Genomic DNA, 26718 nt, shown 5'->3' with positions numbered 1-26718 from the left:
CCCTGGTAGCCAATGAACAATTTTCGTCATTTTTTTTTTTTTTTTTTTTTTTTTTTTTTTTTTTGTCTTTTTTCCGTGTCCGGCAACGGATCGCAACCCTCAGTGTTGTCCCCGTACCGGACCGGGGACCGGCAACGGGATTGCAAACCTCGGTGTTGCTCCAGTGAGCGGGAGCCGGTCTGTATGTGGGATCTGAACCCTCGGACGGGAGCGCCAGCCGCGCTTCCCAAGCGGCGCACCATCCAGTGCGCCACCGGGCCAGCCCAATTTTCGTCATTTTGACTGAAGTATTGCCCACATTGTAACTGCTGGAGAAGGAGGGGAGCAGTTGGGGGCGGGGAGCACTGCCACTGACCAGCACCTGGGGCCGTGAGGGCGTGAGGGTGGCAGTGTCAGCCCAGGTGGGAAGAGCAAAGACAGCTAATGGCCATGGAAATGCGTGATTGATTTTCCTCCCCCCCTCCACTAGCTCCACTGGCCGCTGCTTCCTCCTTCTCTGTTTGCCTTTTCAGTGGGATCCTCCTTTAGACAGAAGGAACAGGGAGAAAATAACTTCCACGAGAAGCCTGGGGGAAGAGGGGGAAGAGTCCAGGCTCTGCTTTTGTTAGGCTACAAGACAAAGCCCCACTGAAGCCTCATGCCTCAGAGGGCAGGAACTGCCTGGTGAAAGCAGCTTAGGCATTAGTCCCTGGGATCTTTCAACTCAGTAGAACACAGAGAATATGCACCTAACTACCAAGTGCTGACCATTTTCCAAGTGCCAGTTACTACAGAGAGCTTTGTAATGCAACTCGTCCCCACTCCCCCTGAAATACGTACTGCTTTTATGCCCATATTGCAGATGAGAACACTGAGACTCAGAGACATGAACTAACTTGTTTAAGGTTCTTATCAGCTCCCATGCACCCCGTGCAGACAGGGGAGTCCACAGCCTTCACTCTTTTTTTTTTTTTTTGTCTTTTTCCATGTCCGGCAACGGATCGCAACCCTCAGTGTCGCCCCCATACCGGACCGGGACCGGCAACGGGATCGCAGCCCTCGGTGTTGCTCCCGCGCCTCGCTCAGCCAGTGAGCGGGAACCGGTCTGTATGTGGGATCCGAACCCTCGGCGGGAGCGCCGCCGCGCTTCCCAAGCGGCGCACTATAGCAGTGCGCCACCGGGCCGGCCCCACAGCCTTCACTCTTAACCACGGGGCAATGCTGCCTCCATGAGAGACATTCAGTTTGCGAGGAGAGCTTAGAGGGACTGAAAGAAGATGCATGCCTCCAGCCCAGAGGGTGAGAGAGGACTTAACCGTCTGAGCAGGACTTCCATGGGCAGGTAGGATTTTAGCAGGCGAATGTGTAATATGTCCTCAGAAAGCAACTTTGCTGGGTTAAGCAGAGAAGAGATTTGTGAAAAGGACATTGGGGAGCTTATGGAATCACTGAGTTGGCTGGAGAACCAGATTTGGGGCACCCAGCCAGGAACTCAGGGCAGAGTTGGCCCAGTGAGGAGGCCTCTGAGTGAGGGGACTCCCTGAGTGGCCCTGCTGCCATCACAGCCCTGGGGTCTTAAGCTCCCTGCAGTATCCCTGGAGAGGCATTCTCCCCATCTCTATTTCAAGGGCCCCCTCTTCACTGATTCCTGGTAGATTCATATGGTGGGTGGGGTGAGCATGAGGGGCTCCAGGTCACATCAAGCTCTGGTTGCAGGGAAGCCTGGGAAGGTGAGGGTCTGGCATTTCAGCTCTGTGGGATAACTCCCCAAGGCTTTCCTGAGACCAGATTCAAATCCTGGGTAGCCAAAAACCATTCTAAATGTCCATACATAGTATAACTGGGGCAAGTCCCCCCCCCCTTCCTGGGCCTCAGTCTCCCTATCTGTGGGAGAAGGGAAGTGGATTCACACGGGGGTGGTTTGGCCAGAGGCGGGCACTTCCATGCCGTGTTCCTCCCACCATTCCACATGGAATCCTCTGAGCCTGTCTCTGTGCGTGCCTCTCTCCGTGTCTCCCCTGTTGTCTCCCTGTCTCTGTTTCTATTTCTCTCTATGTGTGGTTCTTCCTGCCTCTTTCTCTGGGTGCATTTCTGTGTCTCTTACTGTGTGTATGTCTTTATATCTTTCTCAGTTTCTTTTTCTTGTCTGTGCTTCTCCCCACCCCCACCCCACTGCCCTCTCCAGCTCCCTCCCTCTCTCCTTCCCTATACTCTTCTCCATCTCCCCTGTCTCTGTCCTTCTCTGTGTCCCCAAATTCTTTGCCTTTCCCTGCTCAGTCTTTCATTCTGTCTGCCCTACTCTGGCCCCTCTTGCCTGTCCCTGTGGTCCTTGTGGCTGCAGAGGAGGGTCCTGCTGCCTCCCTCCTGGACATGGTCCATTTTCCTCCTGCAGAATCACTAAACGCAGCTTGGCTCAGCCCCAGCCTCCTTGATCTTGGGCTGGGCCATCTGTACTGAGGCATCTGCCAGAAGAGGGGGAGAAAGGACACCCTGCCTACCCTAACCCCACAGGGAGGGCTGGGGGCCCTACTTCCCAGAACCCCACTCTAGAGACGTGCTGTAGCACACATGAGCTGAGTGGTCTCCAGCCAGAGGGGTCTACCGTTGGGTCTGCCTTCTTATGCAGGAATCCCATCTTCAGCCTTAAGGGGCAAGCATGAAAGAAAGTCTGGGCCCTGCCCTTGGGGAGCCCCAGGCTCCTTGAAGATGAGACTTGCACAAATCAACAGTCATAGATTGGAAAGAGGGGCTTGGTGGGCACTAGGGCATTCCTGGGAAGCTTCCTAGAGAGGATGGGCCTTGAAGGTCTTGGAGCAGCAGGGATGTCACATTTGTTGAGAACATACTTGGTGCAGGGGTGCGAGCTTCAGGGAGGGTCCCAGATAGACCCTACCCTCTGGGTTGAGGGAGTAAAAGCTGTGACTCCAGAAACTCAGGCCTGCGATCTCATTCTGCAGTGAGACCTGATCACACCCTGACTATGTTCCATTTTCCAAGGGCTGGAAGTTACCCTGAATGGGAGAACTGTTTCCCTGGTGGGAGAGAGCAAAGGTGGGATGGCATGGCCATCCATGGAGCCCCTGGAAGGCAGGTTCAGGTCTCACACATCGTTGAGGAGCTTATCCCTCCACTCTCCTCCCCACTGTGCATTAGGTCAGAGGCTGCAGCACCCTTCCCTGTCTACTCCCCACCCACCAGCACCCAAAGCAGAGTCTGGAACCTAAAGATCTCCTGAAGGAGGAACCCCATTCCCCATTGACCCAAAGGGCTCCTTGGCTGGGCCCCAAGTGCAGTCGTCTGGGCCCTGCTGACAACCCACCTCAAACCAGGCACTCAGAATCAGGCAGGAACCTCCGTTCACAGCTCCTGCAGGGGTGGGTGGCTGGGGTGAGGGGAGTGGGAGGAAGCTGGGCCCAGATTCAAGAGGGCTGGATCTAAGTCCCGGCTTTGCCATGATTCACTGAACGAATGGCAGGCCCTGCTCGTCCAAGTCTTAGTTTTCTTATCTGCGTGAAGGGGACAGAGAATATACTGACCTCAGGAGGCCATGTCAGGTTGGGGAGACAACACTGCCTGGAGCTCACTGTGGACTGCTAAGGTATTGTCAGCAAGGGAGCAGGAGGGGAGTGGATAGAGGTGGCCTGGGGCCGGGGAGAGTATGGGAGAGTCTTGCTACGCCAAGGATGGCTAACCTCGGTCTGGGGTGGTGTGGCCTTCTGGATGTTGTCTTGGAAGGGACAGTCTGTCTGTCCAGACTGAAAAGGTCTGGCCCTCAAAGTCCTCTAGAGAGAGGTGGCTGTGGCCCCTGGAGGGACAGACACAGGCTCTGCCAGCAGAGACGTCTTCTCCCTACGTTACTTCATAGGAGCCATGGGTTGAGAGCCAGTTTTTATTATGGCCATGCCACTCACTGTGTGAGTCACATTTGGGCAGGTTTTGCCCCCTCATTGGGCCTCAGTTTCTCTGCACTAGATGGTGGGGGAGCTCGATGAGTTCTAGTGGCCCCCTTGCCCTGATGCTCCTCAGTTCCCTGAAAGCCTCTGCCTCAGGGGTCCCGTGCTCCCCTCTCTGCAGACCGGTGTCATGGTGATGAGCCTATGCATTGAGCATTGCTAGGGATGGCTGGAGGGAGGGAGGACTGCACAATAGAGTCTGGCCTGGGGCAGGTGTCTCTCTACTCCCTCCGCACCTCTCCTGGGGAGGTCAATGATCTCACACCACAAGCTGTGTTCCAGTCACACCCCTTCCCTTTTTCATGGACCCAGCGTGGTCTCCATTACACTGCTCAATGCCTCTGTGACTCAGTTTCCACACTGCCTCCTGTAAGTATGGTCCACCCCCACCACCCCCGGCATGGGCGATATTCAAGGGTGACAAGGCAACGTGAGTGAAAAGTCCTGCAGAAATAGTGAGCTGAGGGTTTCTGGAAGTCCAGAACAGACAATCAAGGCCCAGAGGGCAATGCCCACACGACAGTAGAGAGATGGAATAGAAGTTCCCTGGTCCACATCCCAGACGTCACAAGCAGATGGTCCTGGGGGGCCTTTCCCATCCAGTGACTGGGATTAGCAGTGGTAGACTCCTAATCTCCCAACCCAGCACCTCTTCTAGGTCAGGCTGTGTCTGAGATTGGATGAACATCACCGGCTGCCTGCTCCCCACCACCACCACCAATGTGCTATGATCAGATCAAGACAGAAATGTGCAAGGTGGGCCCTGGAGCCATCCAATTCTAATTAGCCTGCAGCAGCATCCAAGCCAAGCAGGAGTATAAACTCAGGGGCATGCACTTTGTTTGGGAAGCTCAGGGGAACTGTGCTGTTGGCACCATGGCTATGCCCCTGACCACCCAGCTCTGGCCACGCTTCCCCAGTGGTCTCTTAACTGGGGATGAATGCAATTAGTCATGCCCCACAGTGTCATTGCCCAGTCCAGGCACCGGAGGCCAGGCTAGGGGAAGAGATTGGCTGGGAGGTTTTTTCCAAGAAAAGTAAGAAAGGTGATCAAATGTCAGGGTCAAAATTTTCCCAGCAAGGTTCCAAGCCAGACTGGAAGGAGACAGCTAGATCTGGAGTAGCACAACTCCAGGCAGTAAGGTGATTGAGGATGGGATATCTGACCCATAGGCATTTTCTTCTGGGGATCTGGGCACCTAGTAGGTAAGAGCCTGCAGAGATGGCTCAGCTGGCTGCACCTGCTGGCACACAGTGTAGCAGGGAGATCCTCTCCCTTCCAGAAACACTGCCTCCAGGGTCTCCCATGAGAAGTGTGTCCCTGGGAAAGAGATCTTGTTATGCCTCTTCATGGTTGGGTGATCCTGGACAAGTCGCTCTCCCTCTTTGCCTCCCACCAGACCAAATGAGGGAGAAGTTGCCTTCCTCTCCTAAAGTCCCAAGCAGATGTCTGCTGACTCAATTTCCTACATGCTTCCCTTGCAACGGTCAAGGCTTTCATGCCTGGAATCTGGAGGATGCTGCCCATAGGTTTGCTGTTTGAGACTGACATCCCTCCCCCACATAGGGTTGAACTGTATTATCAGCAGTTCTGGTAGCAGGGTCAGCCTACCTAGTTCTGGCAGTGAAGGTCTGTGTGTGAGACCTATATGCCTCCTACATGTATGTGTGACTATTCTGTATTTGCCACATTGCTTGGTGGAGCTTGGGCATCTGAGTTGTCAAACTGTCCTCTTGACCTGCTCTGAGCCTCTCATCCTCAATGAGTTCCCTAGTAACCTAGGCAACAGCATCAGCTTTGGTCCATCCTGAGGCCCCTTTGTGTTCAGCTCTGTGCAGTGCTTAAGAAAAGGTCAAAGAAGAGGACAACCCAGGGCTGGTCCTAAGGGAGTCTCAGCTTTGTTGTGGAGAAGGTAAACTCTGCTCCTGGGAGTCCCTGGGCTGGTTGGAAAAGCATGACCCCTTTGCAGGAATCAGTGAGAGAACAATCCCAGCTCAGGGTGAGCCAGGCAGAAGTGAGCATCTGGACCCTTGGGGAGCTGCAGCAGCCATGGAAACAAGCTGGAGGATCTGGGGCTGATGCTGGGCCTTGAAGAGGGGCATGAATGAGCTTGACTTCCTTGGACTGGCCCCAGGGTAATGGTCAGAATGCTAAGTGGGAAGGCTGGGTCTTAGGAGCTCTCCAAGGTTCCCCACCTGCAGAGATGGTGAAGGACTAGGAGCGGTGCAGTCCTGCTATCCGTGGTGCTGAAAGTTCTATGTCCTGTGCAGTGATCTCATTCCATCAATAATATTGCTTCTGGCCCTCCCCACCTGTCTGTCATCACCTTCTCCCCTTCACTTCTTGTTATTTTTTTTCCAGGTATCCAATGACCACATTGGTGCCCTTTACCACAGTCTCACCCACTCTTTCCCCCATGCCCAACCTGTCTCTTGCACTCTTTCTACCACCAAAAATTGTCCCTCAAGGTCCCTGTCTCCCATGATACCAGTTAGAATATCAGAGATAGAAGTGCCAGCCTGGGGAGCATCTGAAATTGATGCAGGAAGATTTGGAGTTGTCACAATGACTTGGGGGGGTGCTACTGACATTTAGTAGATTAGGGAGTCCACACAACAAATGGTTGACTCATCTGAGATGCCAATAGCATCATTGGGAACCAGTTTACATTACTTTTTTTGAGAAGGAAAACTGAGGCCAAGAGGAAAGAGACTTATCCATGGTCACCTAACCAGCCAGAGACAAAACTACAGCTAGAATATAGGCCCCCATCTGCTAGCCAGGCTTCTGGACCACCCCAGGTGACTGCCTGAACCCAGGAACTCTTATCAAAGTGTCAGTGTCTGAAAGGGGGAGAGCCCATTGCAGTGGGGGCTTCTGACAGGCCAGGGCCACTCTAGGTTTCTCCAGGGCAAAGGGATCTGGTAAGAGAAGTCCCTGCCTGCATTAGGTCATCCAGACCCTAATGCCCCTGGCAGGCCACACCGCACACCAGTGGCATCGATCCTCGGCAGGGGCACCTGTGTTGCTGTGGTAACGGGCACCCACCTCACTGCATCCAGCCCCATGATTCTGGCCTGGCCACCTGCCCTCAGACTTTGCGTGCCCACCTGCCCTCAGACTTTGCATGCCCACCTGCCTGTGGTTCCTGAAGGGGACTTTTCCTGTCTTACTCTCTCCTGTCCGAGGCTGTGCCTGAGGGCTTGGCGCCCTCATTAGCTGCAGTGGACAGCTCTCCTGAAGGGCTTCTGTCTTCCAGTCCTCTTTCCCCAGTGTCTGTAGCCAGAACCTCCTCCCCTGCTTTCCAAGGTTCAACCCACCTGTACTCATGGCTCACTCCTCAGGGCCACTGGAGTCACTCCAGTGACTCCAATATGGTCTCTGCTTACTTGTCTGTCCCAGGAGAGCTCAAGTTCAGTAGCAAAGAAAATAAGGCTTAGGTCCAAAAAGATGAAGTCCATAATGAATTATGACAAATGCTCTAAAATAGATTTTTGGTTTTTACACTATGGGTTGTGGCACAATAGAGAACCGTGGAGTCAGTTTAGTGGGTCATGACCACAATTTGTATATGAAATGAATAGAATACATTGGAATAAAATAGAAAGAAAAATATAGCTGTGGTCAAAATGAATTTTGCTTTTTGGCTGTGGATTCAGGGGTGTGTGTGTGTGTGTTTACTGGGTTGTGACACAAAATGTGTGTTTTATTGTGGGTCAAGGGCAATAAAGTGTGAAAGCTATGTGCCAGGAGATGGGAAAATACAGAGGAGGTGCTTAGAAGAAAAAGAAAGGGATTGCTTTGGACCTAGGGTGCTGGGGAAGGCTCCATCGAGGAGGTGTGTTTGAGCAGGGGGCTGCAAGACCAGCAGGAGTTCGTCTGTGGGCAGTGCACGAGGAGCTGCTTCAAGGGATGGATCAGCACAGAGCTGGTGTGTGACGGGCCTTTCGGTGCAAACGTCACCTGCCATGCAAAGTGCTGGAGATGGGTCAGGAAACTTGGGCTGGAGCCCAGGTGTCGAGGGCCTTGAATAGCATGCCAAAAAAGCTGGACTTTATTCTTGAGAGCAATGAAGAGCTGTGATGGCTTTTAAGCAGAAATCAACAAGGTCAAGGGGGCAAAGTAAGAAGGATGGAGTCGAGAGAGGAGGCTGTTTTGCCAGTCCAGGTGAGAGGACTAAAGAGACAGTGGAGGGATGGGCAGGAGGGATGGATTCTGGGAAAAGCCAAGGAGGAAACAGAATTCACAGAACTTGGGATGCCAGGACATTGGTGTGAGGGGCAGGAAAGGTCTCCGATTTGTAGCATCTCTCTTCTGACCCCCTTCCATCTGCAAGCCCACCCCATGGTCGGTGCCTCTGTGAGATATGCTACTTGGGAAATGAGATGATACTCAGGGAGCCTGTAGATGGATCAGAGACAAGACTCACTCACCTGGACAACTCAAGGCTGGTCATGAGGCAAGGGCTGGAGTATGGGGTGCAGGCAGTCAGGACTGGGGGTGCTCAGGAGAAGAGAGAGAGAGAGATGGGCCTCGTGCTGACAGGCCCAGGAGGCAGGAATAGGCCAGTAACATTCCTGAGTTTGAAAAATCTATGAGCTCCAAGCACCAAATTATAAAACAGTTAAGCTAATAAAATCTCCCCCATTGTTTTTGCTCTCCAGCAAGTGCTCTTTAATAATTCCATTGCTTTTAACTCACTGTTGGCTCAACGGAAGCAGATTTTTAAGTAACTTAATTATTTCTGAACTCACTGCTTCCAAAAACAATCTAAGATTCCCCTTCCAGCTCTGTGACTCTGTGCTCTGTGAGCTATTCATTTTAATTAGCTTTATGTTGTATATCTAACATAAGCCAAAAAGAAAAACCCACAAACAGCTGCCCATTAGCCGGAGAGCAGAACCCTGGTACAAATCACCCCCAAACAATCATTCAAAATTTGTAATCAAGTGGGAGACATAAGATACCTACTAATCTGTAAAGCAGAGGAGAGGCAGGCTAAGGGCTTTGGGCGTTCTCAGGTGGGAGGCTTCCTCCTGGTGGGAGGTTAAGGGTAGGCTACCTCGAGGGGGTGGCTTAAGAACCAGACCTTGACAGGCAGAGCTAGGATTGAGAGAAAGGCAAATATGAGCACTTTTCAACCTTCATGTTTTCCCCTTTGACAAAACCTGCACTTTCATACATCAGACACTGATGCTCCAAAATGTCTTTTTATGCATCACGTTCCAACTTTAATACAGAGGCCACTTCTCAAACACTTAGAGACTTCATATAGTGGTCTTCCAGGCAGCAGCAGCTCAAGAACAGCAGCACAGCCCTGTGTCCCCAAATATCCATCATGCCTATTTACCACTCCTCAATAGCCTAGAGGTTAAGCACGTAAAACTTGAAGCCAGACTTTCTGGGTTTGGATCCTCTTGACATCTTTGTATCTTTGGCAAGTAGCTTCCTCTCTTTGTGTCTCAGTCTCCTCCTCTGTAAATTGGGTTAATATTAGTACCAACATCATAGGATTGTTGTGAGGAAGGAATGGACAAGCGTATCTAAAGCAGTCAGAAGAGGACCCATTACATGGGAAACACAGGCTATGTAAACGGCAGCTATTATTAGCACGAAGTGCTGACACTGGAGGAAGAAGAATGGATTTTGTAAATATAAAATGATTGCAATGAGGATGGAAATTACTTGGCATGCTAAGAGTAATGAATCTTCAGCCACAACCCAGTGTTCACAACTGGCTTCAGTTTTGAAGCAAAGGAACAAAATGAAAGAAAATGCTAGTCAAAGATTGTATCTAAAATGGGTTTTAGCCTGCCTTTTAGCTGCTATGCAAGATGAGACTTTTGTGCTATTTTCACATAAATGGCTTTCCTGTAAACTTTCAGACCCGTGTTGTGTCCCGGCCCAGGGGAGCTGAGGATTATGGACCTTATTCTGTGGGCACCAGGCAGCTAGAGAGGGTTGTTGAGGAGGGGAGTGACCTGACTCTTGGTGGTGGCATCTTTTGCAGGGAACGCCTACCGACAATGCTTGGAGAATGGGATGTGGGCTTCAAGGGTCAATTACTCACAGTGTGAGCCTATTTTGGATGACAAGGTGAGTGGCCCCTACCTGCCCCAACCCTGGTTCTCACTCAGTTGTTAGGAGACAGGCTGAGCACAGAGGACCCCAGGGGTGGCAGAACCAGATCTTGCATCACCTGACTACTCCTTTCTGCACCTCTTACCCCTGCCTCTAATGTCCTGCCCTGTGTGCAGTGACACTGTGGCAGGGTCAGAGAAAAAGGCTATGGAGTCCCACCTTCAGGAGAGCTTGGGCTAGTGAAGGACACAGGCAAGGTGGCATGTAACACAGAAAGAGAATGGCCGTGTAGCCAGTGCTCCCCAACATCTGATAGGCTGTATGACCGCGCATTCTCCTCCTCTGCGCCTCAGTTTCCCCATCTGGCATTCTGATTCTGTAGCTCCATGGGAAGCTGGGTCCTGCTCAGACCTCCCCAGCCCTGCTCTGGCTCTCACTCTGGAACTGGCTTCTGCGCAGCCCGAGGTGCCAGCTCCCTTCCCCTATGAAGCTGTGCCTCATTCCTGACTCAAAATGATTCATCCTGGCTCCATTCTCCTCTTCATTTGCCCAACACAGTCCCCAGTGGGACTTTTCCCTAAATGAAGTCCAAGTTCAGAGGGAAAAATATCTGCCTACCCTGAGAAAGTGATACTACAGAATGCAAGCTAGCAGAGTTCTGCAGTGAGGGCCACAGAGGGGCAGGCAGGATGGGTCATGGGATTTGGAGAGAAAGGGGCTCCCTCCAGCCTGCTGCCCTCACTCATCCACTCTTACAGCCCCTCCAGCAGTGGCAAATCAAAGTGGGGGATAGGAGGGTGGCCCACCCTGGCAGGAAGGGGTATTTTATCACTGACTTTGTTTAGAATTGCATAGACTGACTTTTACTCAGTTTGGATCGTAGTATTCCTAAATTCTCTACAGCCAGTGCATCCCTCATTATGGTGCCCAGCACAGACCGATCCCAGTGCACCCCCAGACCTCCCTCGGTCACTGCTTCTGAAGCAGGAGGGCAGCTGCTTCCCATTACACAGATGTCAAGAACGAGACCCAGACATGCACACCAACTCACCCTCAGTTGCTCAGCCAGCTGGGTTCTGAGCTGAGACTAAACCTAGGGGTGGCATTATAGCGTCTAGAATTTTTTTAAAACTCTGTACCCACAACTCTGGCATATCTCAGAATAGACCATGTCCAAATGTGTCCCTCAAACTGCTTATTGAGAGGCCTGACCACAGCCATTTATAATAACTAAAGCCATCCAGGGCCAACAGGATCAAGCCCTAGGAGCCACCTGGACATGACATTTGGAGCCACTTCTGCCCCAAGGTCAGGATACACAGATGTGGACATGGCTGGAGTGCCCAACCTCACCCCCACCTGCCCATGCCTCCATCTGCCCATGTCTGTCTGTCTATCCAGCAGAGGAAGTATGACCTGCACTACCGCTTTGCCCTCATTGTCAACTACTTGGGCCACTGTGTGTCTGTGGCAGCCCTGGTGGCCGCCTTTCTGCTTTTCCTGGCCCTGCGGTGAGTCCACCCTCCTGCCCCACTTTCTCCTGTCCCTCCTCCCACAGCAGCCCCTTCAGCTCTCCCAGACATTCTCACCTCTCCTCTGGGAACCCAGGAGCCGGTGGGCACGGGGGTTTTGCTGGGTGCCAGGGCACTGACCAGCTGTGGGCATGTGGGGTGCAGAAGGGGAGCTGGGCCACCATGGGTGGGATTTGGCTCCCAGTGCAGCCCTTACCCCAGGCTGAGTCTCTACCCAGCCTCAGGAGGAATCCAGTCCCAACTGACCCCTAACCCAGCTGACCCCTAACACCAGCCCTAGCTGAGCCCTCACCCTAGGTGGAGACTGTCCCAGCTGACCTCTGGCCCCTCTGACCTCTGACCTGGGCCTCCCACAGGAGCATCCGCTGTCTGCGGAACGTGATCCACTGGAACCTCATCACCACCTTTATTCTGCGAAATGTCATGTGGTTCCTGCTGCAACTCATCGACCACGAAGTTCACGAGAACAATGAGGTCACTGCTCAGGAGACCCAGGGCTGGGGCCTGGGGGGCTCTGGGATCCGGGTCCACCCACCTCTCTGCCCAATACTCAGGTGCAAAACGAGGCCTAAATTTACCTCCCCCCTGCCCCGCCCAGTCACTGTCCCATAGCCAGGAGGGGCAGGGCTGCCAGGCTGGGGTCTTGGGAGCGGCATAAACCTGACACCAGATTTTGGTTTATCCTGTTCCACCCCACATCTTGTGAATCCAGGTCTCCCTAAAGACCCATTAGAATAAAGGAGGCTGGGGCTAACCTCTTCTGAACTTTATCTCACATAATCCCGGCAAGAGGCCAGGAGGGATTATTTTCTCCGTAACGCAGATGTAAAAACTGAGGCTCAGAGAGGTTAAGTGACTCACCGAGGTCACATGCTGTGATGGTGCTTCTACATCACGGACCACCCCACATGTTAGCTGTCCATTCTGGACTTGTGTCTACTGCAGCTATACCATGTCCAAGTCATTGTAAAACTGTAGACTAGCAAGGGACACACCATTAGAGATTTCCCAATACATCTTCTTTGGGTGGCCTGTACCTGGGCAGACACCCAGCCTGGTTTGACCTCTAACTTGGCCCCACATTGAACCCTGCCTCAGTACCAAACAAGTTCAGTCAAGTTTTGGGTGCCTTCCAGCTCTAGTATTGGCTTGCACTAATAAGACATTGCTTAATTTGTAAAACAAGCAGGCCTAGGAGGGGGTCTTTAGCATCCCACCTCAGCTGGGCTTTCTTGGAACAAGGGAGACAGCCAGCCACGTGGGGCCCCAGGTCAGGAATGGGACCCTGGGGGAAGCCTCAGAGCAGCTAGCAGTTCATCTCAGGAGGATTATCAGAGAGCCAGGGCTGTCAGAGAAAGCTTACAGGGATCCCTGGACCCCAGCGGGCTCAGGACAGAGGCTGCTGCCTCTACCCTTCCCTGTGTCCCAGCCTCGGTTCTCAGGGTGCCCTGGGGGTGACCCCATGGAAAGATGACCAGGTAGGGTCTGTTGAGAGGAGCTCCGGTCTAGGGGCTGGAGGCCTGGACTCTGGCTGTGCCATGGCCCACGTGTGGTCTGGGCAGGCTCCTTCTCTCCCTGCATCCCAGGCAAGGCGCAAGGGACAGTAGCCTTGCTCAGAGGGACAGGGACAATTTCCCCTCTGCTGGGAAGGCAAATAACCTCAGCAGCCACAACCATAAGCCATGTTTCGTGGTACCTGCCTTTGCCATCCTCCATCTCCTCTTACCACCTATAGGGCAGCATCAGTCACAATGAGGCTCAGAGAGGGATAGCAACTTCCCAGGAGCCCCACAGTCAGTGAGTCCCCCTCCGCAGCCAGTGACAATCACACCAGGTCCAGTAGTCCCCAAACCTACGGTCTTTGGAGAATCACCTCTGTGGCTGCAGCCCCACCTTCATTTACCCAGGGCTCACTTTCTTCCACTTTTTCTAAATGAAATCTCATATTCCATCCCTCAATGGAAGCCAGGCTGACTTGCTATGGATTGAAGGTGACAAAAAAATTACAACGAAACCACAGCGGTGTTGCTTAAGTTCCATCCCTGCCCACAGAAGCTCAGAGCCCAACTCCCTCTTTCTTTATTGGCTGACTTGCTATGGATTGAAGGTGACAAAAAAATTACAACGAAACCACAGCGGTGTTGCTAAGTTCCATCCCTGCCCACAGAAGCTCAGAGCCCAACTCCCTCTTTCTTTATTAAAAAAGAGTTGGAGAGAAGTTAAAAACACCCTGGTACCAGTGGGAAATGGCTCCTTAACTTAATCCCAGAGAGTGAAACAGAATTGGTGAAAGGTGAACCTTCTCAGGGTAGGGTCGATGCGCTCCCCGTGTCGCGCTGCCTCCAGGGACAGGAAGGGCCCACCGCCCACAGTGACGCCCTGGCCCGCACAGGTCTGGTGCCGCTGCGTCACCACCGTCTTCAACTACTTCGTGGTCACCAACTTCTTCTGGATGTTCGTCGAGGGCTGCTACCTGCACACGGCCATCGTCATGACCTACTCCACCGAGCGCCTACGCAAGTGGCTCTTCCTCTTCATCGGATGGTGTGAGGGTCCCGGGGGAACCGTGGGGCCAGGCAGGGGAGGGGGCTGCCCACAAAGTCCTCTCCCTTTCCTGCCTGCCATCCCCAGCACAGTCCCCAAGGACTCAGTCTCCCTCCATGTCAGTGAGGAGAAAGCAAAGAATCCCCCCAAAGGATGTTCCACTAACAGCCCCCCTCCCCCGCCCACACTGACCAATCCGAAGACCTTTGTCTCTGGCTTCAGAAGAGTGACTGGCTGGCTCTGTTTCTCTATCACAGAATCTCAGAAAATCACACCATCCCCTGCTTGAGAGATGGCTGAGGTGGGGCAGAGTGGGCGAGTGGGGGGCACGAGTCTAGGGACAGGGCACCCTGGAGTCATGGATGACCTGCAGTTGGAAGAGCAGAAACATGATCCCAGGCTCCTGTGGTCCCCCCACCCTGTGTTCTACAAGAGGGTCCCCATCCATCCGTCTATCCACTGCAGCCTGTGTCTATTCCTCTTTCAGGTGTCCCCTGCCCCATCATCATCGCCTGGGCCATTGGCAAACTCTACTATGAGAATGAGCAGTAAGTGGGACAGGCCAGCCATGGGGGTCATCAGGTGGGGTCACATCAGCCTTGGGTTCTGCCCAAGCAATGGGCAAGTACTGTAGCCATGCCTGGACAGATTCTCTTTCCTGTTGTCCTTAAACTGAAAAACACACCCAGAGTTGCTCACGTCGTGGGTCTCAAAGCAACTTTGTTTGTTGAATTCAATTAGGAATCATGATTCCCTTAAGGGCCCCATCTGCCTGACCCCTCTGGTCTTTGGCAAGGTCTCATTCTGAGTTGGGTATGGCAGGTCTGGCCTGGGGCATGTGGAGGAGACCACGGTCTCAGGCTTTCAGTCCAGCCTAAATCCAAGGCTGTGTCAATGAGCATTTAACAGAGTCTGGTGACAGCTCGTTTTTTCTGACATCCCAGTCTCTGCCTGGGTGCAGTGTCCCATCCTGGGGTTCTCCCTGCACCAGAGACTTTGATAGGCTGAGCCACGGCCCAGATGACAGCAACTCTGGCCATGGGCCAGCCAAGAGCAGCCAGGAAGTCAGGTGCCAGCAGCTGAGAGAGGAGGGGACTGGGGAACATCAGCCTCTGTGTGCAAATCCCCAAGGGGTCTCAGAGGCTGAAGGAGCAGATGGGATATGGGGGGCCATGGCAAGAACGGGGTGGAGTTTCGGGAGCTCAACATTAGAAAGGTAAAAGCTACTCAATAAGAGGGATCCTCGGTAGGTAGTGAGCTTACTGTCAAAGGGGGTGTTCAAGCAGAGACCAGAACGCCTGGTGCTGGAAGGAAGCAGAGGAGATTCCTGTTGCAGCAGAGGCAGGTAGGCACTAGACGACCTCTAAGATTTCAGAAGACACAGAGTTTCCAGAAGGCAATGGTCCCTCCCCACGGTCCAGGAGTTGCTGGCAGAGCCAGACTGGGTCCTGGCCCAGCCCTTCCTCAAGACCCTAAAGCTTCTCCCCTGAGCAGCATTCCCAGAGCATAAACCAAGTCCCTGGCAGCCACAAGGCCAGCCAGGCAGCAGGCTCCCTTTGCTGGGTGTGTGAGCTCAAAGACAGAGAGACGGAGCTTGGGCAGGAGAGGGCTCCACCTCCACATCTGCTGCTTTGTGCAGCCAAGTGCCTGGCAGGTGGAGCAGCAGGTACCCAGCAATGTGGGGACTGGTGGCACAGGACAGCTGGGCCCTGGGCTAGCGAGAGAAAGCCCAGTTCTCCCTGTATCCCCATGCCCCCTGTGTGCCCAGCCCTCTGCCCAGCAGTCTGTGATGGGGTCGGGGTTCAAGGAAGAAGAGGAGGAGACCAGAGCCTGCCCTCAGTCTAGCTAGGGAGACCAGACCCACCAGGTAAAGCAAAAGGCAGTCCAGGGGTGGGCCACGGCTGTCAGTGGGGCTGGGGCTGGCCCCAAGTCTTTCTGGGAAGGAGTAGCCTGGAGATAGGGCCTCGGGAAGGATCAAGTTGGAGGACCCTGGGCCCAAGCCTGGGTTGGTCCCTGGGCTCCAGCTCAGCAGGTCACCAACAGCCACCCCATGTTTGCAGGTGCTGGTTTGGCAAGGAACCCGGCGACCTGGTGGACTACATCTACCAGGGCCCCATCATCCTTGTGCTCGTGGTAGGTCCTCAGTGGGGACTGGGAGGAGGCTGGGACACTGGGAGGACAGCAGAGGACCCACCCAGGCAGAGACGCTGGGAAGGATGTGGCATGGGCAGCCCTCTGCACCCGCTGTGTATGCCACCCTGCATGCGCCACCCACTTCCCGGCACCTCCTGATCACCCTTCCTCACGCTCTGTGCCCTGCTGCAGCCCTGAGCCACCCTGCACCCCAGGTTCTTTCTCTGGCTGGAGAAAGTTCTGACTGGTGGCTTTCTAGTGCCCTCCTGGGTCTGATGTCCCCTTATTAGGTACGGTGCTGAGACAGCTGGGAGAGCAGGCAGCTGATGGCAAGAGAAGAGTGTGCAGGCTTCTGTTCAGCCCAGATCTACATTCCCCCACCCACCTGCCCCCAGCGACCCCCTCTGGGGCCCAGCCCACCGCCCCCAGCCTGCAGTGTGGATACCAGAATGAAGCATAATGAGCAATTGTTCCTTGCCCAGCTCCCCGCCCTCTGCCAACTGTATTCACATCCAAGGTATAATTGCTGCCATGTCCTTAATCCGCAACGAGCTTTAATTGACAAAGTTTACATCGAGGCTGCATTCTGCAAAAAGAGCCCATTATATATCATGCATTTAAAAAGAGAGAGACATACAAAAAAGCCGCCCCGTAAGAAATTGGCATTTACGTAAGACTTATTTCAAGCTCGTAATTTCAGGCTCCTGTATGTACCAGCTTCCTTAAAGGGCCACGCTACTTCAGGAAATGCAGAGAAAGTGCTCCTCTTGCACACGGCAGGTGCCTAATGAGGCTATCTTTTGTCTTTCACTGCTTAGCTCTTTTATTTCGATAACTTCGTATAATGTATGCTATACGAAGTTATTACGCTCCTCCTCTCTTTCAACCCAGGTTGGGAGCACAGTCCTGGTCCTTGGGCGTGTCCTCTGCACTCCCCGCTCTGGTGCTGAGCAGGCTTACCCAGGCCCTTCTCCTCTGTCCTCCCCAGCTCTCAACTCCCTGCACCGCACATTCACTGGACCAAGTGACATGGCCTGCCTGTCCCACCAGGGTCTGTGGAGCCTGGTGATTCTCATCAGGGAGCCCCACAGATGGGATTGGGATGTCCCAGCAGCCTGGTGACCATCTGTTCTGCAACATCTGGGGGACTGGTCCTCACTGGACACTCCTATTTTCCCTCCTGTTGGCATTTTCTAGGCAGGCAAGGCCTGCCAGTAAAGGTCTGGGGACAAAGAGGGGCTCCCGTGAGCACCATGATTTAGCAAGTGCTGTTTCCCTCCAGCAGGGGTAGAGGGATGTCTCAGGGTGGTCATGCACTGGAGGTTAAGCTGGGGATGTGCTGTGTGACATCGTGGAGCAAGCAGTGGCTGGAATCCCTGGGATGCGTGGTGTGATCCTGAGTGAGTCAGTTTTCTGTGGCTCATAACAGAATACCTGAAACTGGGTAATTTATAAGAAAACAAAATTAATTTCTTACAGTTTTGGAGGCTGGGAAGTTCAAGGGGCCTTCATCTTGGTGGGGACTCTCTCCAGAGTCCTGTGGCAATGCGGGCAATCACATGGTGAGGACTGGGCAAGAACAATTCTTAACATGCTTGCTTGCACACCTTATAAAGCCAGCAGTCCACACGTTCTTGCCCAGTCCTCACCATGTGATTGCCCGCATTGCCACAGGACTCTGGTTCTTGCCCAGTCCTCACCATGTGATTGCCCGCATTGCCACAGGACTCTGGTTCTTGCCCAGTCCTCACCATGTGATTGCCCGCATTGCCACAGGACTCTGGTTCTTGCCCAGTCCTCACCATGTGATTGCCCGCATTGCCACAGGACTCTGGTTCTTGCCCAGTCCTCACCATGTGATTGCCCGCATTGCCACAGGACTCTGGTTCTTGCCCAGTCCTCACCATGTGATTGCCCGCATTGCCACAGGACTCTGGTTCTTGCCCAGTCCTCACCATGTGATTGCCCGCATTGCCACAGGACTCTGGTTCTTGCCCAGTCCTCACCATGTGATTGCCCGCATTGCCACAGGACTCTGGTTCTTGCCCAGTCCTCACCATGTGATTGCCCGCATTGCCACAGGACTCTGGTATCCACATTAGTGAGCCCTAGGACTCCGCACACCTGTCCTGGCACAGGGTGGTAGGGACTGTAATGTCCAGACCCCAAATCAGATGATCACAATGCGACCTAATGCCCACCACCACCTGCCAGACCCAGATTCTGACCAGGTTCGGGCACCCACCCCCACAAAGCCTCATTTGGGTGAAGCTCGCTCCCCTGTGGAGCTCAGATGTCAGCTTCAGAGGATCAGGAGAGGGGACGGGCTGATGCAGCGCTGGGCTTCTGAGAAGAGGCTTCTCCAGAGGGTCTGGCCTCTCCCTGGCACCCCACACCCTCTCCTCTGCAGCAGTCCAGGGCCCACCTCATGCAGGCTGCCCTAAGAACATTCTGGGTTTGGTGGGCAGGCTCTGCAAGGGCTTGTTGCAGGAGGAACTGGGCTTTACCGTTTGACTCCCAGTTGGTCCCCTATCTCCCTGGATTAGTCTCTTGCCTCCCTCAGCATCGCCCTCAAGCACACTGACTGCCACTGGGTCTATCCTCTCCCACCCTGGGCATTCTCCCTCAGCCTGGAACGCTGTCCCCACCTGCACTGCTAATGCATCCTTGATTAGTCTCTTGCCTCCCTCAGCATCGCCCTCAAGCACACTGACTGCCACTGGGTCTATCCCCTCCCACCCTGGGCATTCTCCCTCAGCCTGGAACGCTGTCCCCACCTGCACTGCTAATGCCGCCTGCTTCAGTTCTCAGCTCACGGGCCAGTTTTCCAGGCCTTTTTGACCCCTTAGGAAAGATGCAATCCCCCTTCCCCAGCTAGGCCGCAAGCCCTCTGCAAGCAGGGCCATATCTGCCTGTCCAAAACCAGGCAGGACAAGGTTAAGGAGCCATAGCCATTGCTCACTGCAGAGCTGGGTGTTTTTGGCAGGGAGCAAGGAAGGACAGTCCAAGGATGGAATGCTGGAGAGCTCGGTGTGGATTGGGGGTCATAAGGCTCCCTGGAGAGAAAGGAAGTTCCCATGGTGGGGCTGGCACAGACACTGCAAAGGGGGATGCTGGAAACAAGCTCAGAAGGACAGAGTGACTTTCACGCTGCTGGACTCAGGAGGAGATGGGGTGGGGGCAGCATCCCTAAATGCCTGCCTAGTGTGAGGACAGGGGACAGGCCTGGTCTCCCAGATGCTCACACAAGACTTATCCCTGCCCTTGCCTCAGCACAGGAGCAGGGCCCTATAGCCAAGGGGTGCTCAGTAACCACTTGTGGGTGGGTGGTTGGGTGGGTGGATGCATGCATACATAAAAGAGTGGATGGAAAACTGAATGAACTGGTTGGTGGGCAGGTGGCTGGGTGGTGGGTGGATCAAAGAGTGGATGGATAATTGAATGAATTGATTAGTGGATTGATGGATGCTGGGTGAATAATATTTAATGCAAGGAAACTGGGCAAAAATGAGAATATATTTTGATTCCAACAGTCTGTACTCTCAGAGAAGTCAGGAAGAACCAGAAAAGGTCAAATACTTTGTATTACCTGTATAAGAAAATTAATATTGACCTATGTGTTAAGGTGACCTGTGCTCCATAACCCAAGGAAATAAGCCAGAAACCCAGGGGCTAGAAATGACACGAGCTTTAAGAGGAAACAGGGGCCATGGGCAGCCCTCTCTAGAGGCTTCCTACCCCACCCTGACCCTGGGTTCTGGCCACACCTCTGTGTGGTGCAAGAGCCACAGGCTATGCCTCAGGAGGAGTCGGAGCCCCCTCTGCCCCCAGAGCCACCTCAAGCTTGGGGGTATCCAGAGGCTACAGGGTTGACAGTCACATAACATCTGCCTGTGTCCTCCCCCATCCCAGCCTGGGATCTGGAACTTAGGAGGGATAGAAGGGCCTAGGCCAAGCTTAAGAAGCAATGGATTTTCTAGACAGACCCAGAGTGGTGTGTGTGCGTGCATGTGAGCCAGCAGATGTCCCTGGGCTGACGTGTATCTCTCTCTGTCCTGCGAGCACTTTCTTCTGAAGCAGTTCCCATGTGTTGGGCGACACACACTCCCATCCCTCGGGCTTGCACTTGGAGGCAGTTGAAGAGACCCAGGCACGCCATGTCCTCGCATACACACTCACACACAAACATGTGTGTGACATGCATGGGCAGAGTGACAGCACACCATCCCAGGGACAAGAGGCAGGCCAGAGAGCCACAGCCCACAGGCTACTGGTCAGGAGCCCTTGGCAGTTCTGGGGCAGAGGCCGGGCGGTGTGGCCCTGAAGCTGGGGAGGCTCAGAATGAAGACAGATGAGGCCCTTCCCGAGCTTTGGGGCCAGCTCTGCCGCCCATCCATCTCCTTCACATCAGGGCATCTGCGAAGGCTCCCAGTTCCAGGGCACAGGGGCAGGAGGGTGAGAGATTAATCACCATTCAGCAACTGAGTTATTAATCACTCCATCTGCCTGATCCACGCAGCCAGGGCAGGGCTGTCCTCAGTCAAAGGGACCTCAGGCCCACGACAGTGCGACGGCCTCAGAGAGCCTCAGTCAACAAGTGGGGCCTGTGGGAGCAGGGGAGGGTCCCTGAGCAGGGAGGGGCAGGGGCTTTGTGAGAAGTGGGCTTCCGAGGGTGAGAAGCCAGGCCTGCAGCAAATGGGGGTGTCTCCCTGCCCTGGTAAGGGAGGAGCAGAGGCCATGGGACTCCTGCAGGTGCTGGGGTGACTGGGGGTGGGATGGGGTGTGCATGGGATGAGGATTCCAGGGGGTCACGGCCGGGGAGGGGGTGCAGCTTCCTCTCAGCTCACCCCCAGCTCATGGTCCTTCCTGTGTCCCTCTCTGCCTTCTTCCATCCAGATCAACTTCGTATTTCTGTTCAACATCGTCAGGATCCTAATGACAAAATTACGAGCATCCACTACGTCTGAGACGATCCAGTACAGGTACGTGAATGGGTGCCTTGATCCTCGGCAGGGGAGAAATGAGGTTATCTGGGCCATCCTCCTGCCGCCAGTCAGAGCCCTCGAAGTCCTTACTCGAGCTCCCAGAAGAAACATCCCAAAGTGTACCCCAATATCCCAGCGAGTGAGATCCTGCCTGCAACAGGGCTTGGACCTGTGTCCCCCCTGTCACCCCCAGGAAGGCAGTGAAGGCCACCCTGGTCCTCCTGCCCCTCCTGGGCATCACCTACATGCTCTTCTTCGTCAACCCTGGGGAGGACGACCTGTCGCAGATCGTGTTCATCTACTTCAACTCCTTCCTGCAGTCGTTCCAGGTGGGGCCCCCACTGTGAGCTTTCCTGGCCTGCTGTGCTCAGGCAGCCATGTCCTCACTACGACGAGCACACAGGACTGGCGCCCACGCGCTTCAGTGACGTACATACTGAGATGTAAGCGTGTGCACACTGTCAGCCTAGGGCTGGCCCCAGACACTGCCCAGGCTGCCCTGGCCTGAGCCCTGCCCCTGTCACCCCCACCCCAGGGCTCAGATGTCCCAGCACCTCTTCTGAGGACTCAGGGCACAGGTCACATGGTATTTAGGAGGCTGGAGTCCTGGCTATAGGCCTGAGACCACCTCTCACTCGGAGTGGACCCTGGTACACCTCACCTTGAGGGCTGCAGCCATGAGTTCTGAGGCCCACCCAGCTCTGACCCCCTGGGATCCTGGGTCATATTCTCCCAGCCATCCTGTCTCCCGCTCACCCCTCCAGGCAGAGTGACTCCCCACGCAGGCCACTGACTGCTCCCTCCTTCCTTTCTAGGGTTTCTTTGTGTCTGTCTTCTACTGCTTCTTCAACGGAGAGGTAGGAGGCCGGGCCCTCAGGGTGGCCTGGGTTCTCAGGGTCCTCAGACCCCATTCCAGGGCAGTGCCAGTCAAGCCACCTAACCCTTCAGGAGTGCCGAGGTCCTTGGCTCTGTCAGCTCTGCCCTGGAGAGGGGAGGGGAAGGCCTGAGAAACCGCCTCAGCCTTAGGGGAACAGGAATCTACCTTTGGGGACTGGAGCCAGTTTAGAAGGTCAACTGTGAAGGCCAGAAATAATATGCAGCACTCCGCACATGCCCTCGGAGAGCTGGGTGCACAGGGGATCCAGGCTGCAAGGCCTGACGGAAGAGAGGACCCAGAACAGAGGTGGTGACAGGAGGAAGCTTCCAGAAAGAGGTGAGGGGTTTGCCATGCCATCAGGTGTTTATGGACTTAGGGAGCAGAAAAGACACCAGCACATTCATTTTTCCCACCACAGTAAAGACAACAACGCCAGGCAGGCTCTGGGGAGTGAGGTGGCCAGTGAAGGCTGGCTGAAGTGTGCACTCGGGCAGGGGTGGGAGGACACGGAGCAGACAAAGCCGCCAAGGCCTAAGGGCTTCTACAAGCTCCAGAGGAATGCCAGTGCCCACCTGGGGCCACCGTGGGTCTGCACAGGTGGTGCCTATGCAGGCCTGGGTCTTGTCAACTGAAGCACATCCAGATGCAGAATCCAGCAGTGGAGACTGGTTCTGTGGGCAGCAGGGTAGGGATAGTGGCAGCCACTAAGACAGACAGGTAATGAATGTTTATGGAGCATTTATTCTGTTCAAACCGTGTGCTGGGCCAGGATGCAGGGGCAGGATCCATTTTACAGAAAAACTCAATTACAACACAAACGAGAACCAAATGGCACCAGACCCAACCAGGCCTGGAAATGAATACAACTGTCAGCTTCCCCTGCTTGGCAGGGGTGCTGTGGGAAGGAGGCAGGTCAGGAGGAGGCAGAGGAGGGAGGGCTGCAGAGAGGGAGGATAGGTCTTTCCCGGGAGAAGGGAGCAAGCTGGGGGGCGTGTGCTGGACTCACACCTGCAATGCCCCACTGGAGCAGGGCCTGAGAGGGCGGGAGGGTGGATTCCAGAAGCTGGCTTCTCTGGCCCCGGGAGGCTAAACTCAAGTGCCCGAGGCACTGTGCCCAAAGGAAACTGGATATTTTGGGGGAGGAGGGTGGTGGATAATGTGGAACAAAGGAAGCGTGGGGGTCAGGCTTCTGCAGGAGAGGGGTGAGGAGGAGGGGCCCCTGGAGACAGGCTGCAGAGAGGAGGCGATAAGGTCAGGGGAAAGGCCTCGGTTTTGAAACCAGCCAGCCCCTTGGTATGTGAGTGGCCTTTGGGAGGGTCCCCCTGGACTCTCTCCCCAGCCCTTCGAGGAAGGGAGCTGGGAGCCCTACGTTCCAGAGGCCCAAGATTGGCTCTGGCTGCGGGCTGAGCCTCGACCTCCCCCACAGGTGCGCTCAGCCGTGCGCAAGAGGTGGCACCGCTGGCAGGACCATCACTCCCTCCGAGTCCCCGTGGCCCGGGCCATGTCCATCCCCACGTCGCCCACGAGGATCAGCTTCCACAGCATCAAGCAGACGGCCGCTGTGTGACCTGTCAGTCGCCCACCTCCCCGCCACTCCTCCCCATCCTCCTCCGTGTTCTTCCCCCGGGTCCTCCTCGCTGTGCAGCCCCAGTGGGCAGGAGGAGGGCGGGAGGGGCCAGCCCGGCAGCCGGCAGGAAGGAGGCACACAGCCACGGAAGGGGGCTCCCGGGGCCCAGGGCCAGCTGGGGCCGCAAGTCTCAGTGGGAGAGGGAGCAGAGGGAGGTCACAGGGACCTCCTGAGTCGAGCAGGTCGGATGTCTTCAGGCATATGCCCACCCAGCCTCTCTCACCTGGCCCTCACTGTAGCCCCATTCGCAGATGAGGAAACTGAGGCCCAGAGCGGGAAGGGCCTGCCCAAGCCACACAGCTAATTAGTGGCAGACACAGGCCTCCTCCACCCCACTCACAGTGCCAGCAGCCAGGGGATGGTTTGGCCCTGTGCCCTGCTGCCTTCTGCCTCCATGCTCAGTGGCGCCCTCTGCAGCAGGGGGAAGGGAGGGCCTGCCCAAGCCACACAGCTAATTAGTGGCAGACACAGGCCTCCTCCACCCCACTCACGGTGCCAGCAGCCAGGGGATGGTTTGGCCCTGTGCCCTGCTGCCTTCTGCCTCCACGCTCAGTGGCGCCCTCTGCAGCAGGGGGAAGGCACACAGATGGGAGTAGAGGATTAATTTGTCTGGTTTCACCCCAGGGGCTCTCACTTGTACCCCACCCCTGACCAGGCTGTCCCTCAACCCCTTCCCAGACATCCTCCTGCCCCTGGAGCTCCATGAAGGATGCTGGCTTTCAGGCCTGGGTAACCTCTCTGCCTATCCACAGATGGAGGCTTGCAGAGGGGCAGTTGGGGAGGTAGACACGGCCAGGACAGCCACTCTAAGGCCAGCCAGACACACAGTGCAGGATGAATAGGAAGGTATGGGGGTGGGGAAGGAGCAGCCAGAGTATCCTTTGGTGATTGGAACTAATCCCCCAACCCCCTCCTCAGACTGGGCTTCACAGTCCCCTCTAGAAACATCTCTGCTCTCTGTGAAATAAACCATACCTCTTGGAAATGGCCTCCCCTCAGATCAAGTCGAGTGGGCATCAGAAAGGGTGGTGTGGGGCCGGCCCGGTGGCGCACTCGGTAGTGCGGTGCTTGGGAGTGTGGTGGCGCTACCACCAGCCCAAGCCACACAGCTAATTAGTGGCAGACACAGGCCTCCTCCACCCCACTCACAGTGCCAGCAGCCAGGGGATGGTTTGGCCCTGTGCCCTGCTGCCTTCTGCCTCCATGCTCAGTGGCGCCCTCTGCAGCAGGGGGAAGGGACACAGATGGGAGTAGAGGATTAATTTGTCTGGTTTCACCCCAGGGGCTCTCACTTGTACCCCACCCCTGACCAGGCTGTCCCTCAACCCCTTCCCAGACATCCTCCTGCCCCTGGAGCTCCATGAAGGATGCTGGCTTTCAGGCCTGGGTAACCTCTCTGCCTATCCACAGATGGAGGCTTGCAGAGGGGCAGTTGGGGAGGTAGACACGGCCAGGACAGCCACTCTAAGGCCAGCCAGACACACAGTGCAGGATGAATAGGAAGGTATGGGGGTGGGGAAGGAGCAGCCAGAGTATCCTTTGGTGATTGGAACTAATCCCCCAACCCCCTCCTCAGACTGGGCTTCACAGTCCCCTCTAGAAACATCTCTGCTCTCTGTGAAATAAACCATACCTCTTGGAAATGGCCTCCCCTCAGATCAAGTCGAGTGGGCATCAGAAAGGGTGGTGTGGGGCCGGCCCGGTGGCGCACTCGGTAGTGCGGTGCTTGGGAGTGTGGTGGCGCTACTGCCAAGGGTTCAGATCCCATATAGAGACCGGTCCGCTCACTGGCTGAGCGCAGTGCGGGCGCGACACCGGGGGTTGCGATCCCGTTACCGGTCACAAAAAAAGACAAAAAGGAAAAAAAAAAAAAGAAAGGGTGGTGTGGACCAAGTATGGTGGGCTGGGTTGGCTGGGCCACACCCATCCTCCTTAGCAGAGACTCTGTGACTCTGGCCTCTCTGACCTGTGGGAGGTTTGGAGTCTCTGTGGTCAAAGCACCTGTAGCCAAGTCTGTCCCTTATCACTCCTTTAGGATAATATCTGTCCAACCAAGGGCAGTTTAATTCAGCATGGAGGAGGCGTGCAGTAAGCTAGGGCCTGTCCCAAAGGCCAAGGTTCTGGAATCAGGTGGGAAGGGCAGACAAGGCCCCCAGGTTCCAGGAGCAACCACCAACAGGGCGGTCTCCGACTTGACTTGACTTCCATCCTGCGCCTCTCCAGGAGAGCGGCAGGAGTCCAGGGGAGGGAGCAGACATCAGGACACTGGTTCCAAAAGGACTTCTGCTCTAAGTACCCACCACAAAATAAGTTTTGAAAAAGTACGTACCCCATCTTGCAGACTTTTAAGTTGACATCTAATACAGTATTTTTTACATAAGTTTTAAAACATGCAAAGGATATGATTTCTGGCATTTGGTAAATATTTACATTTTAAAACAAAACTGCCACAACACTTTAAAATACATCAGATGGAATCTAAACACCACAGTGATTTAATACCCACCCTCATCTCTTTTAAAAACACGTGAATTGGGTTTTCCCTAACAGTAGAAATTTGGTGGTGTTCCTTTTCTCTTTAACATGTATCCCCATTCCATTGCCCCTATAGAGTCTTATACCAATGCAGCATTTTTATGGTGGAAAGTCTTTCATTGCTCACCTTATCACACTTCCCTGCCACAAAATTTATCTATGAATTGATATTAAAATACTTAGTTCCCTGTGACCAAAGGTTCTAAGGGTTTTTTAGAGTCTTCTGGATTGCGTTATTGCAACTACCTTTCACATAAAAGTAGTAAACAATTGATTAAAACAACATAGATACCGAAAGTTTTCATAGATAATTAATTATTAAACCTAAAAAGGAAAATTTATTGAAAACACGTCTTAATGAAATGGATAGGAACTTAATCGTTCATGAATCTACGGATGAATATTTATTAGTAGAATGAATCAGGACTTAGCATTAATTCTTTTCTTTTTTTCATTTTTTATAGCTGTGCT

General features: G+C 54.4%; 1 protein-coding gene across 2 annotated transcripts in view; it reads left to right on the top strand.

The window, feature by feature from the left end:
• CRHR2 (corticotropin releasing hormone receptor 2) overlaps window positions 1–23864 on the top strand; it is a 26556-nt gene extending 2692 nt beyond the window's left edge. Inside the window, exons 3-12 of one of the 2 annotated variants that reach the window (XM_008563089.1) lie at window positions 9944–10029; window positions 11416–11525; window positions 11903–12020; window positions 13939–14092; window positions 14578–14638; window positions 16151–16223; window positions 21120–21205; window positions 21402–21537; window positions 22024–22065; window positions 23512–23864. In XM_008563089.1, the coding sequence (XP_008561311.1) occupies window positions 9944–10029; window positions 11416–11525; window positions 11903–12020; window positions 13939–14092; window positions 14578–14638; window positions 16151–16223; window positions 21120–21205; window positions 21402–21537; window positions 22024–22065; window positions 23512–23652 (1007 nt within the window). In that variant the 3' untranslated portion in view covers window positions 23653–23864. The remainder of the gene's footprint in view (window positions 1–9943; window positions 10030–11415; window positions 11526–11902; window positions 12021–13938; window positions 14093–14577; window positions 14639–16150; window positions 16224–21119; window positions 21206–21401; window positions 21538–22023; window positions 22066–23511) is intronic. The other variant, XM_008563090.1, reaches the window with a different exon arrangement.
• Window positions 23865–26718: the final 2854 nt, after the last annotated feature.

Source organism: Galeopterus variegatus, unplaced genomic scaffold, assembly GCF_000696425.1.
Source record: "Galeopterus variegatus unplaced genomic scaffold, G_variegatus-3.0.2 Scaffold12540, whole genome shotgun sequence".
Taxonomy (NCBI): Eukaryota; Metazoa; Chordata; class Mammalia; order Dermoptera; family Cynocephalidae; genus Galeopterus; species Galeopterus variegatus.
This window is presented reverse-complemented; position numbering and strand designations above follow the sequence as displayed.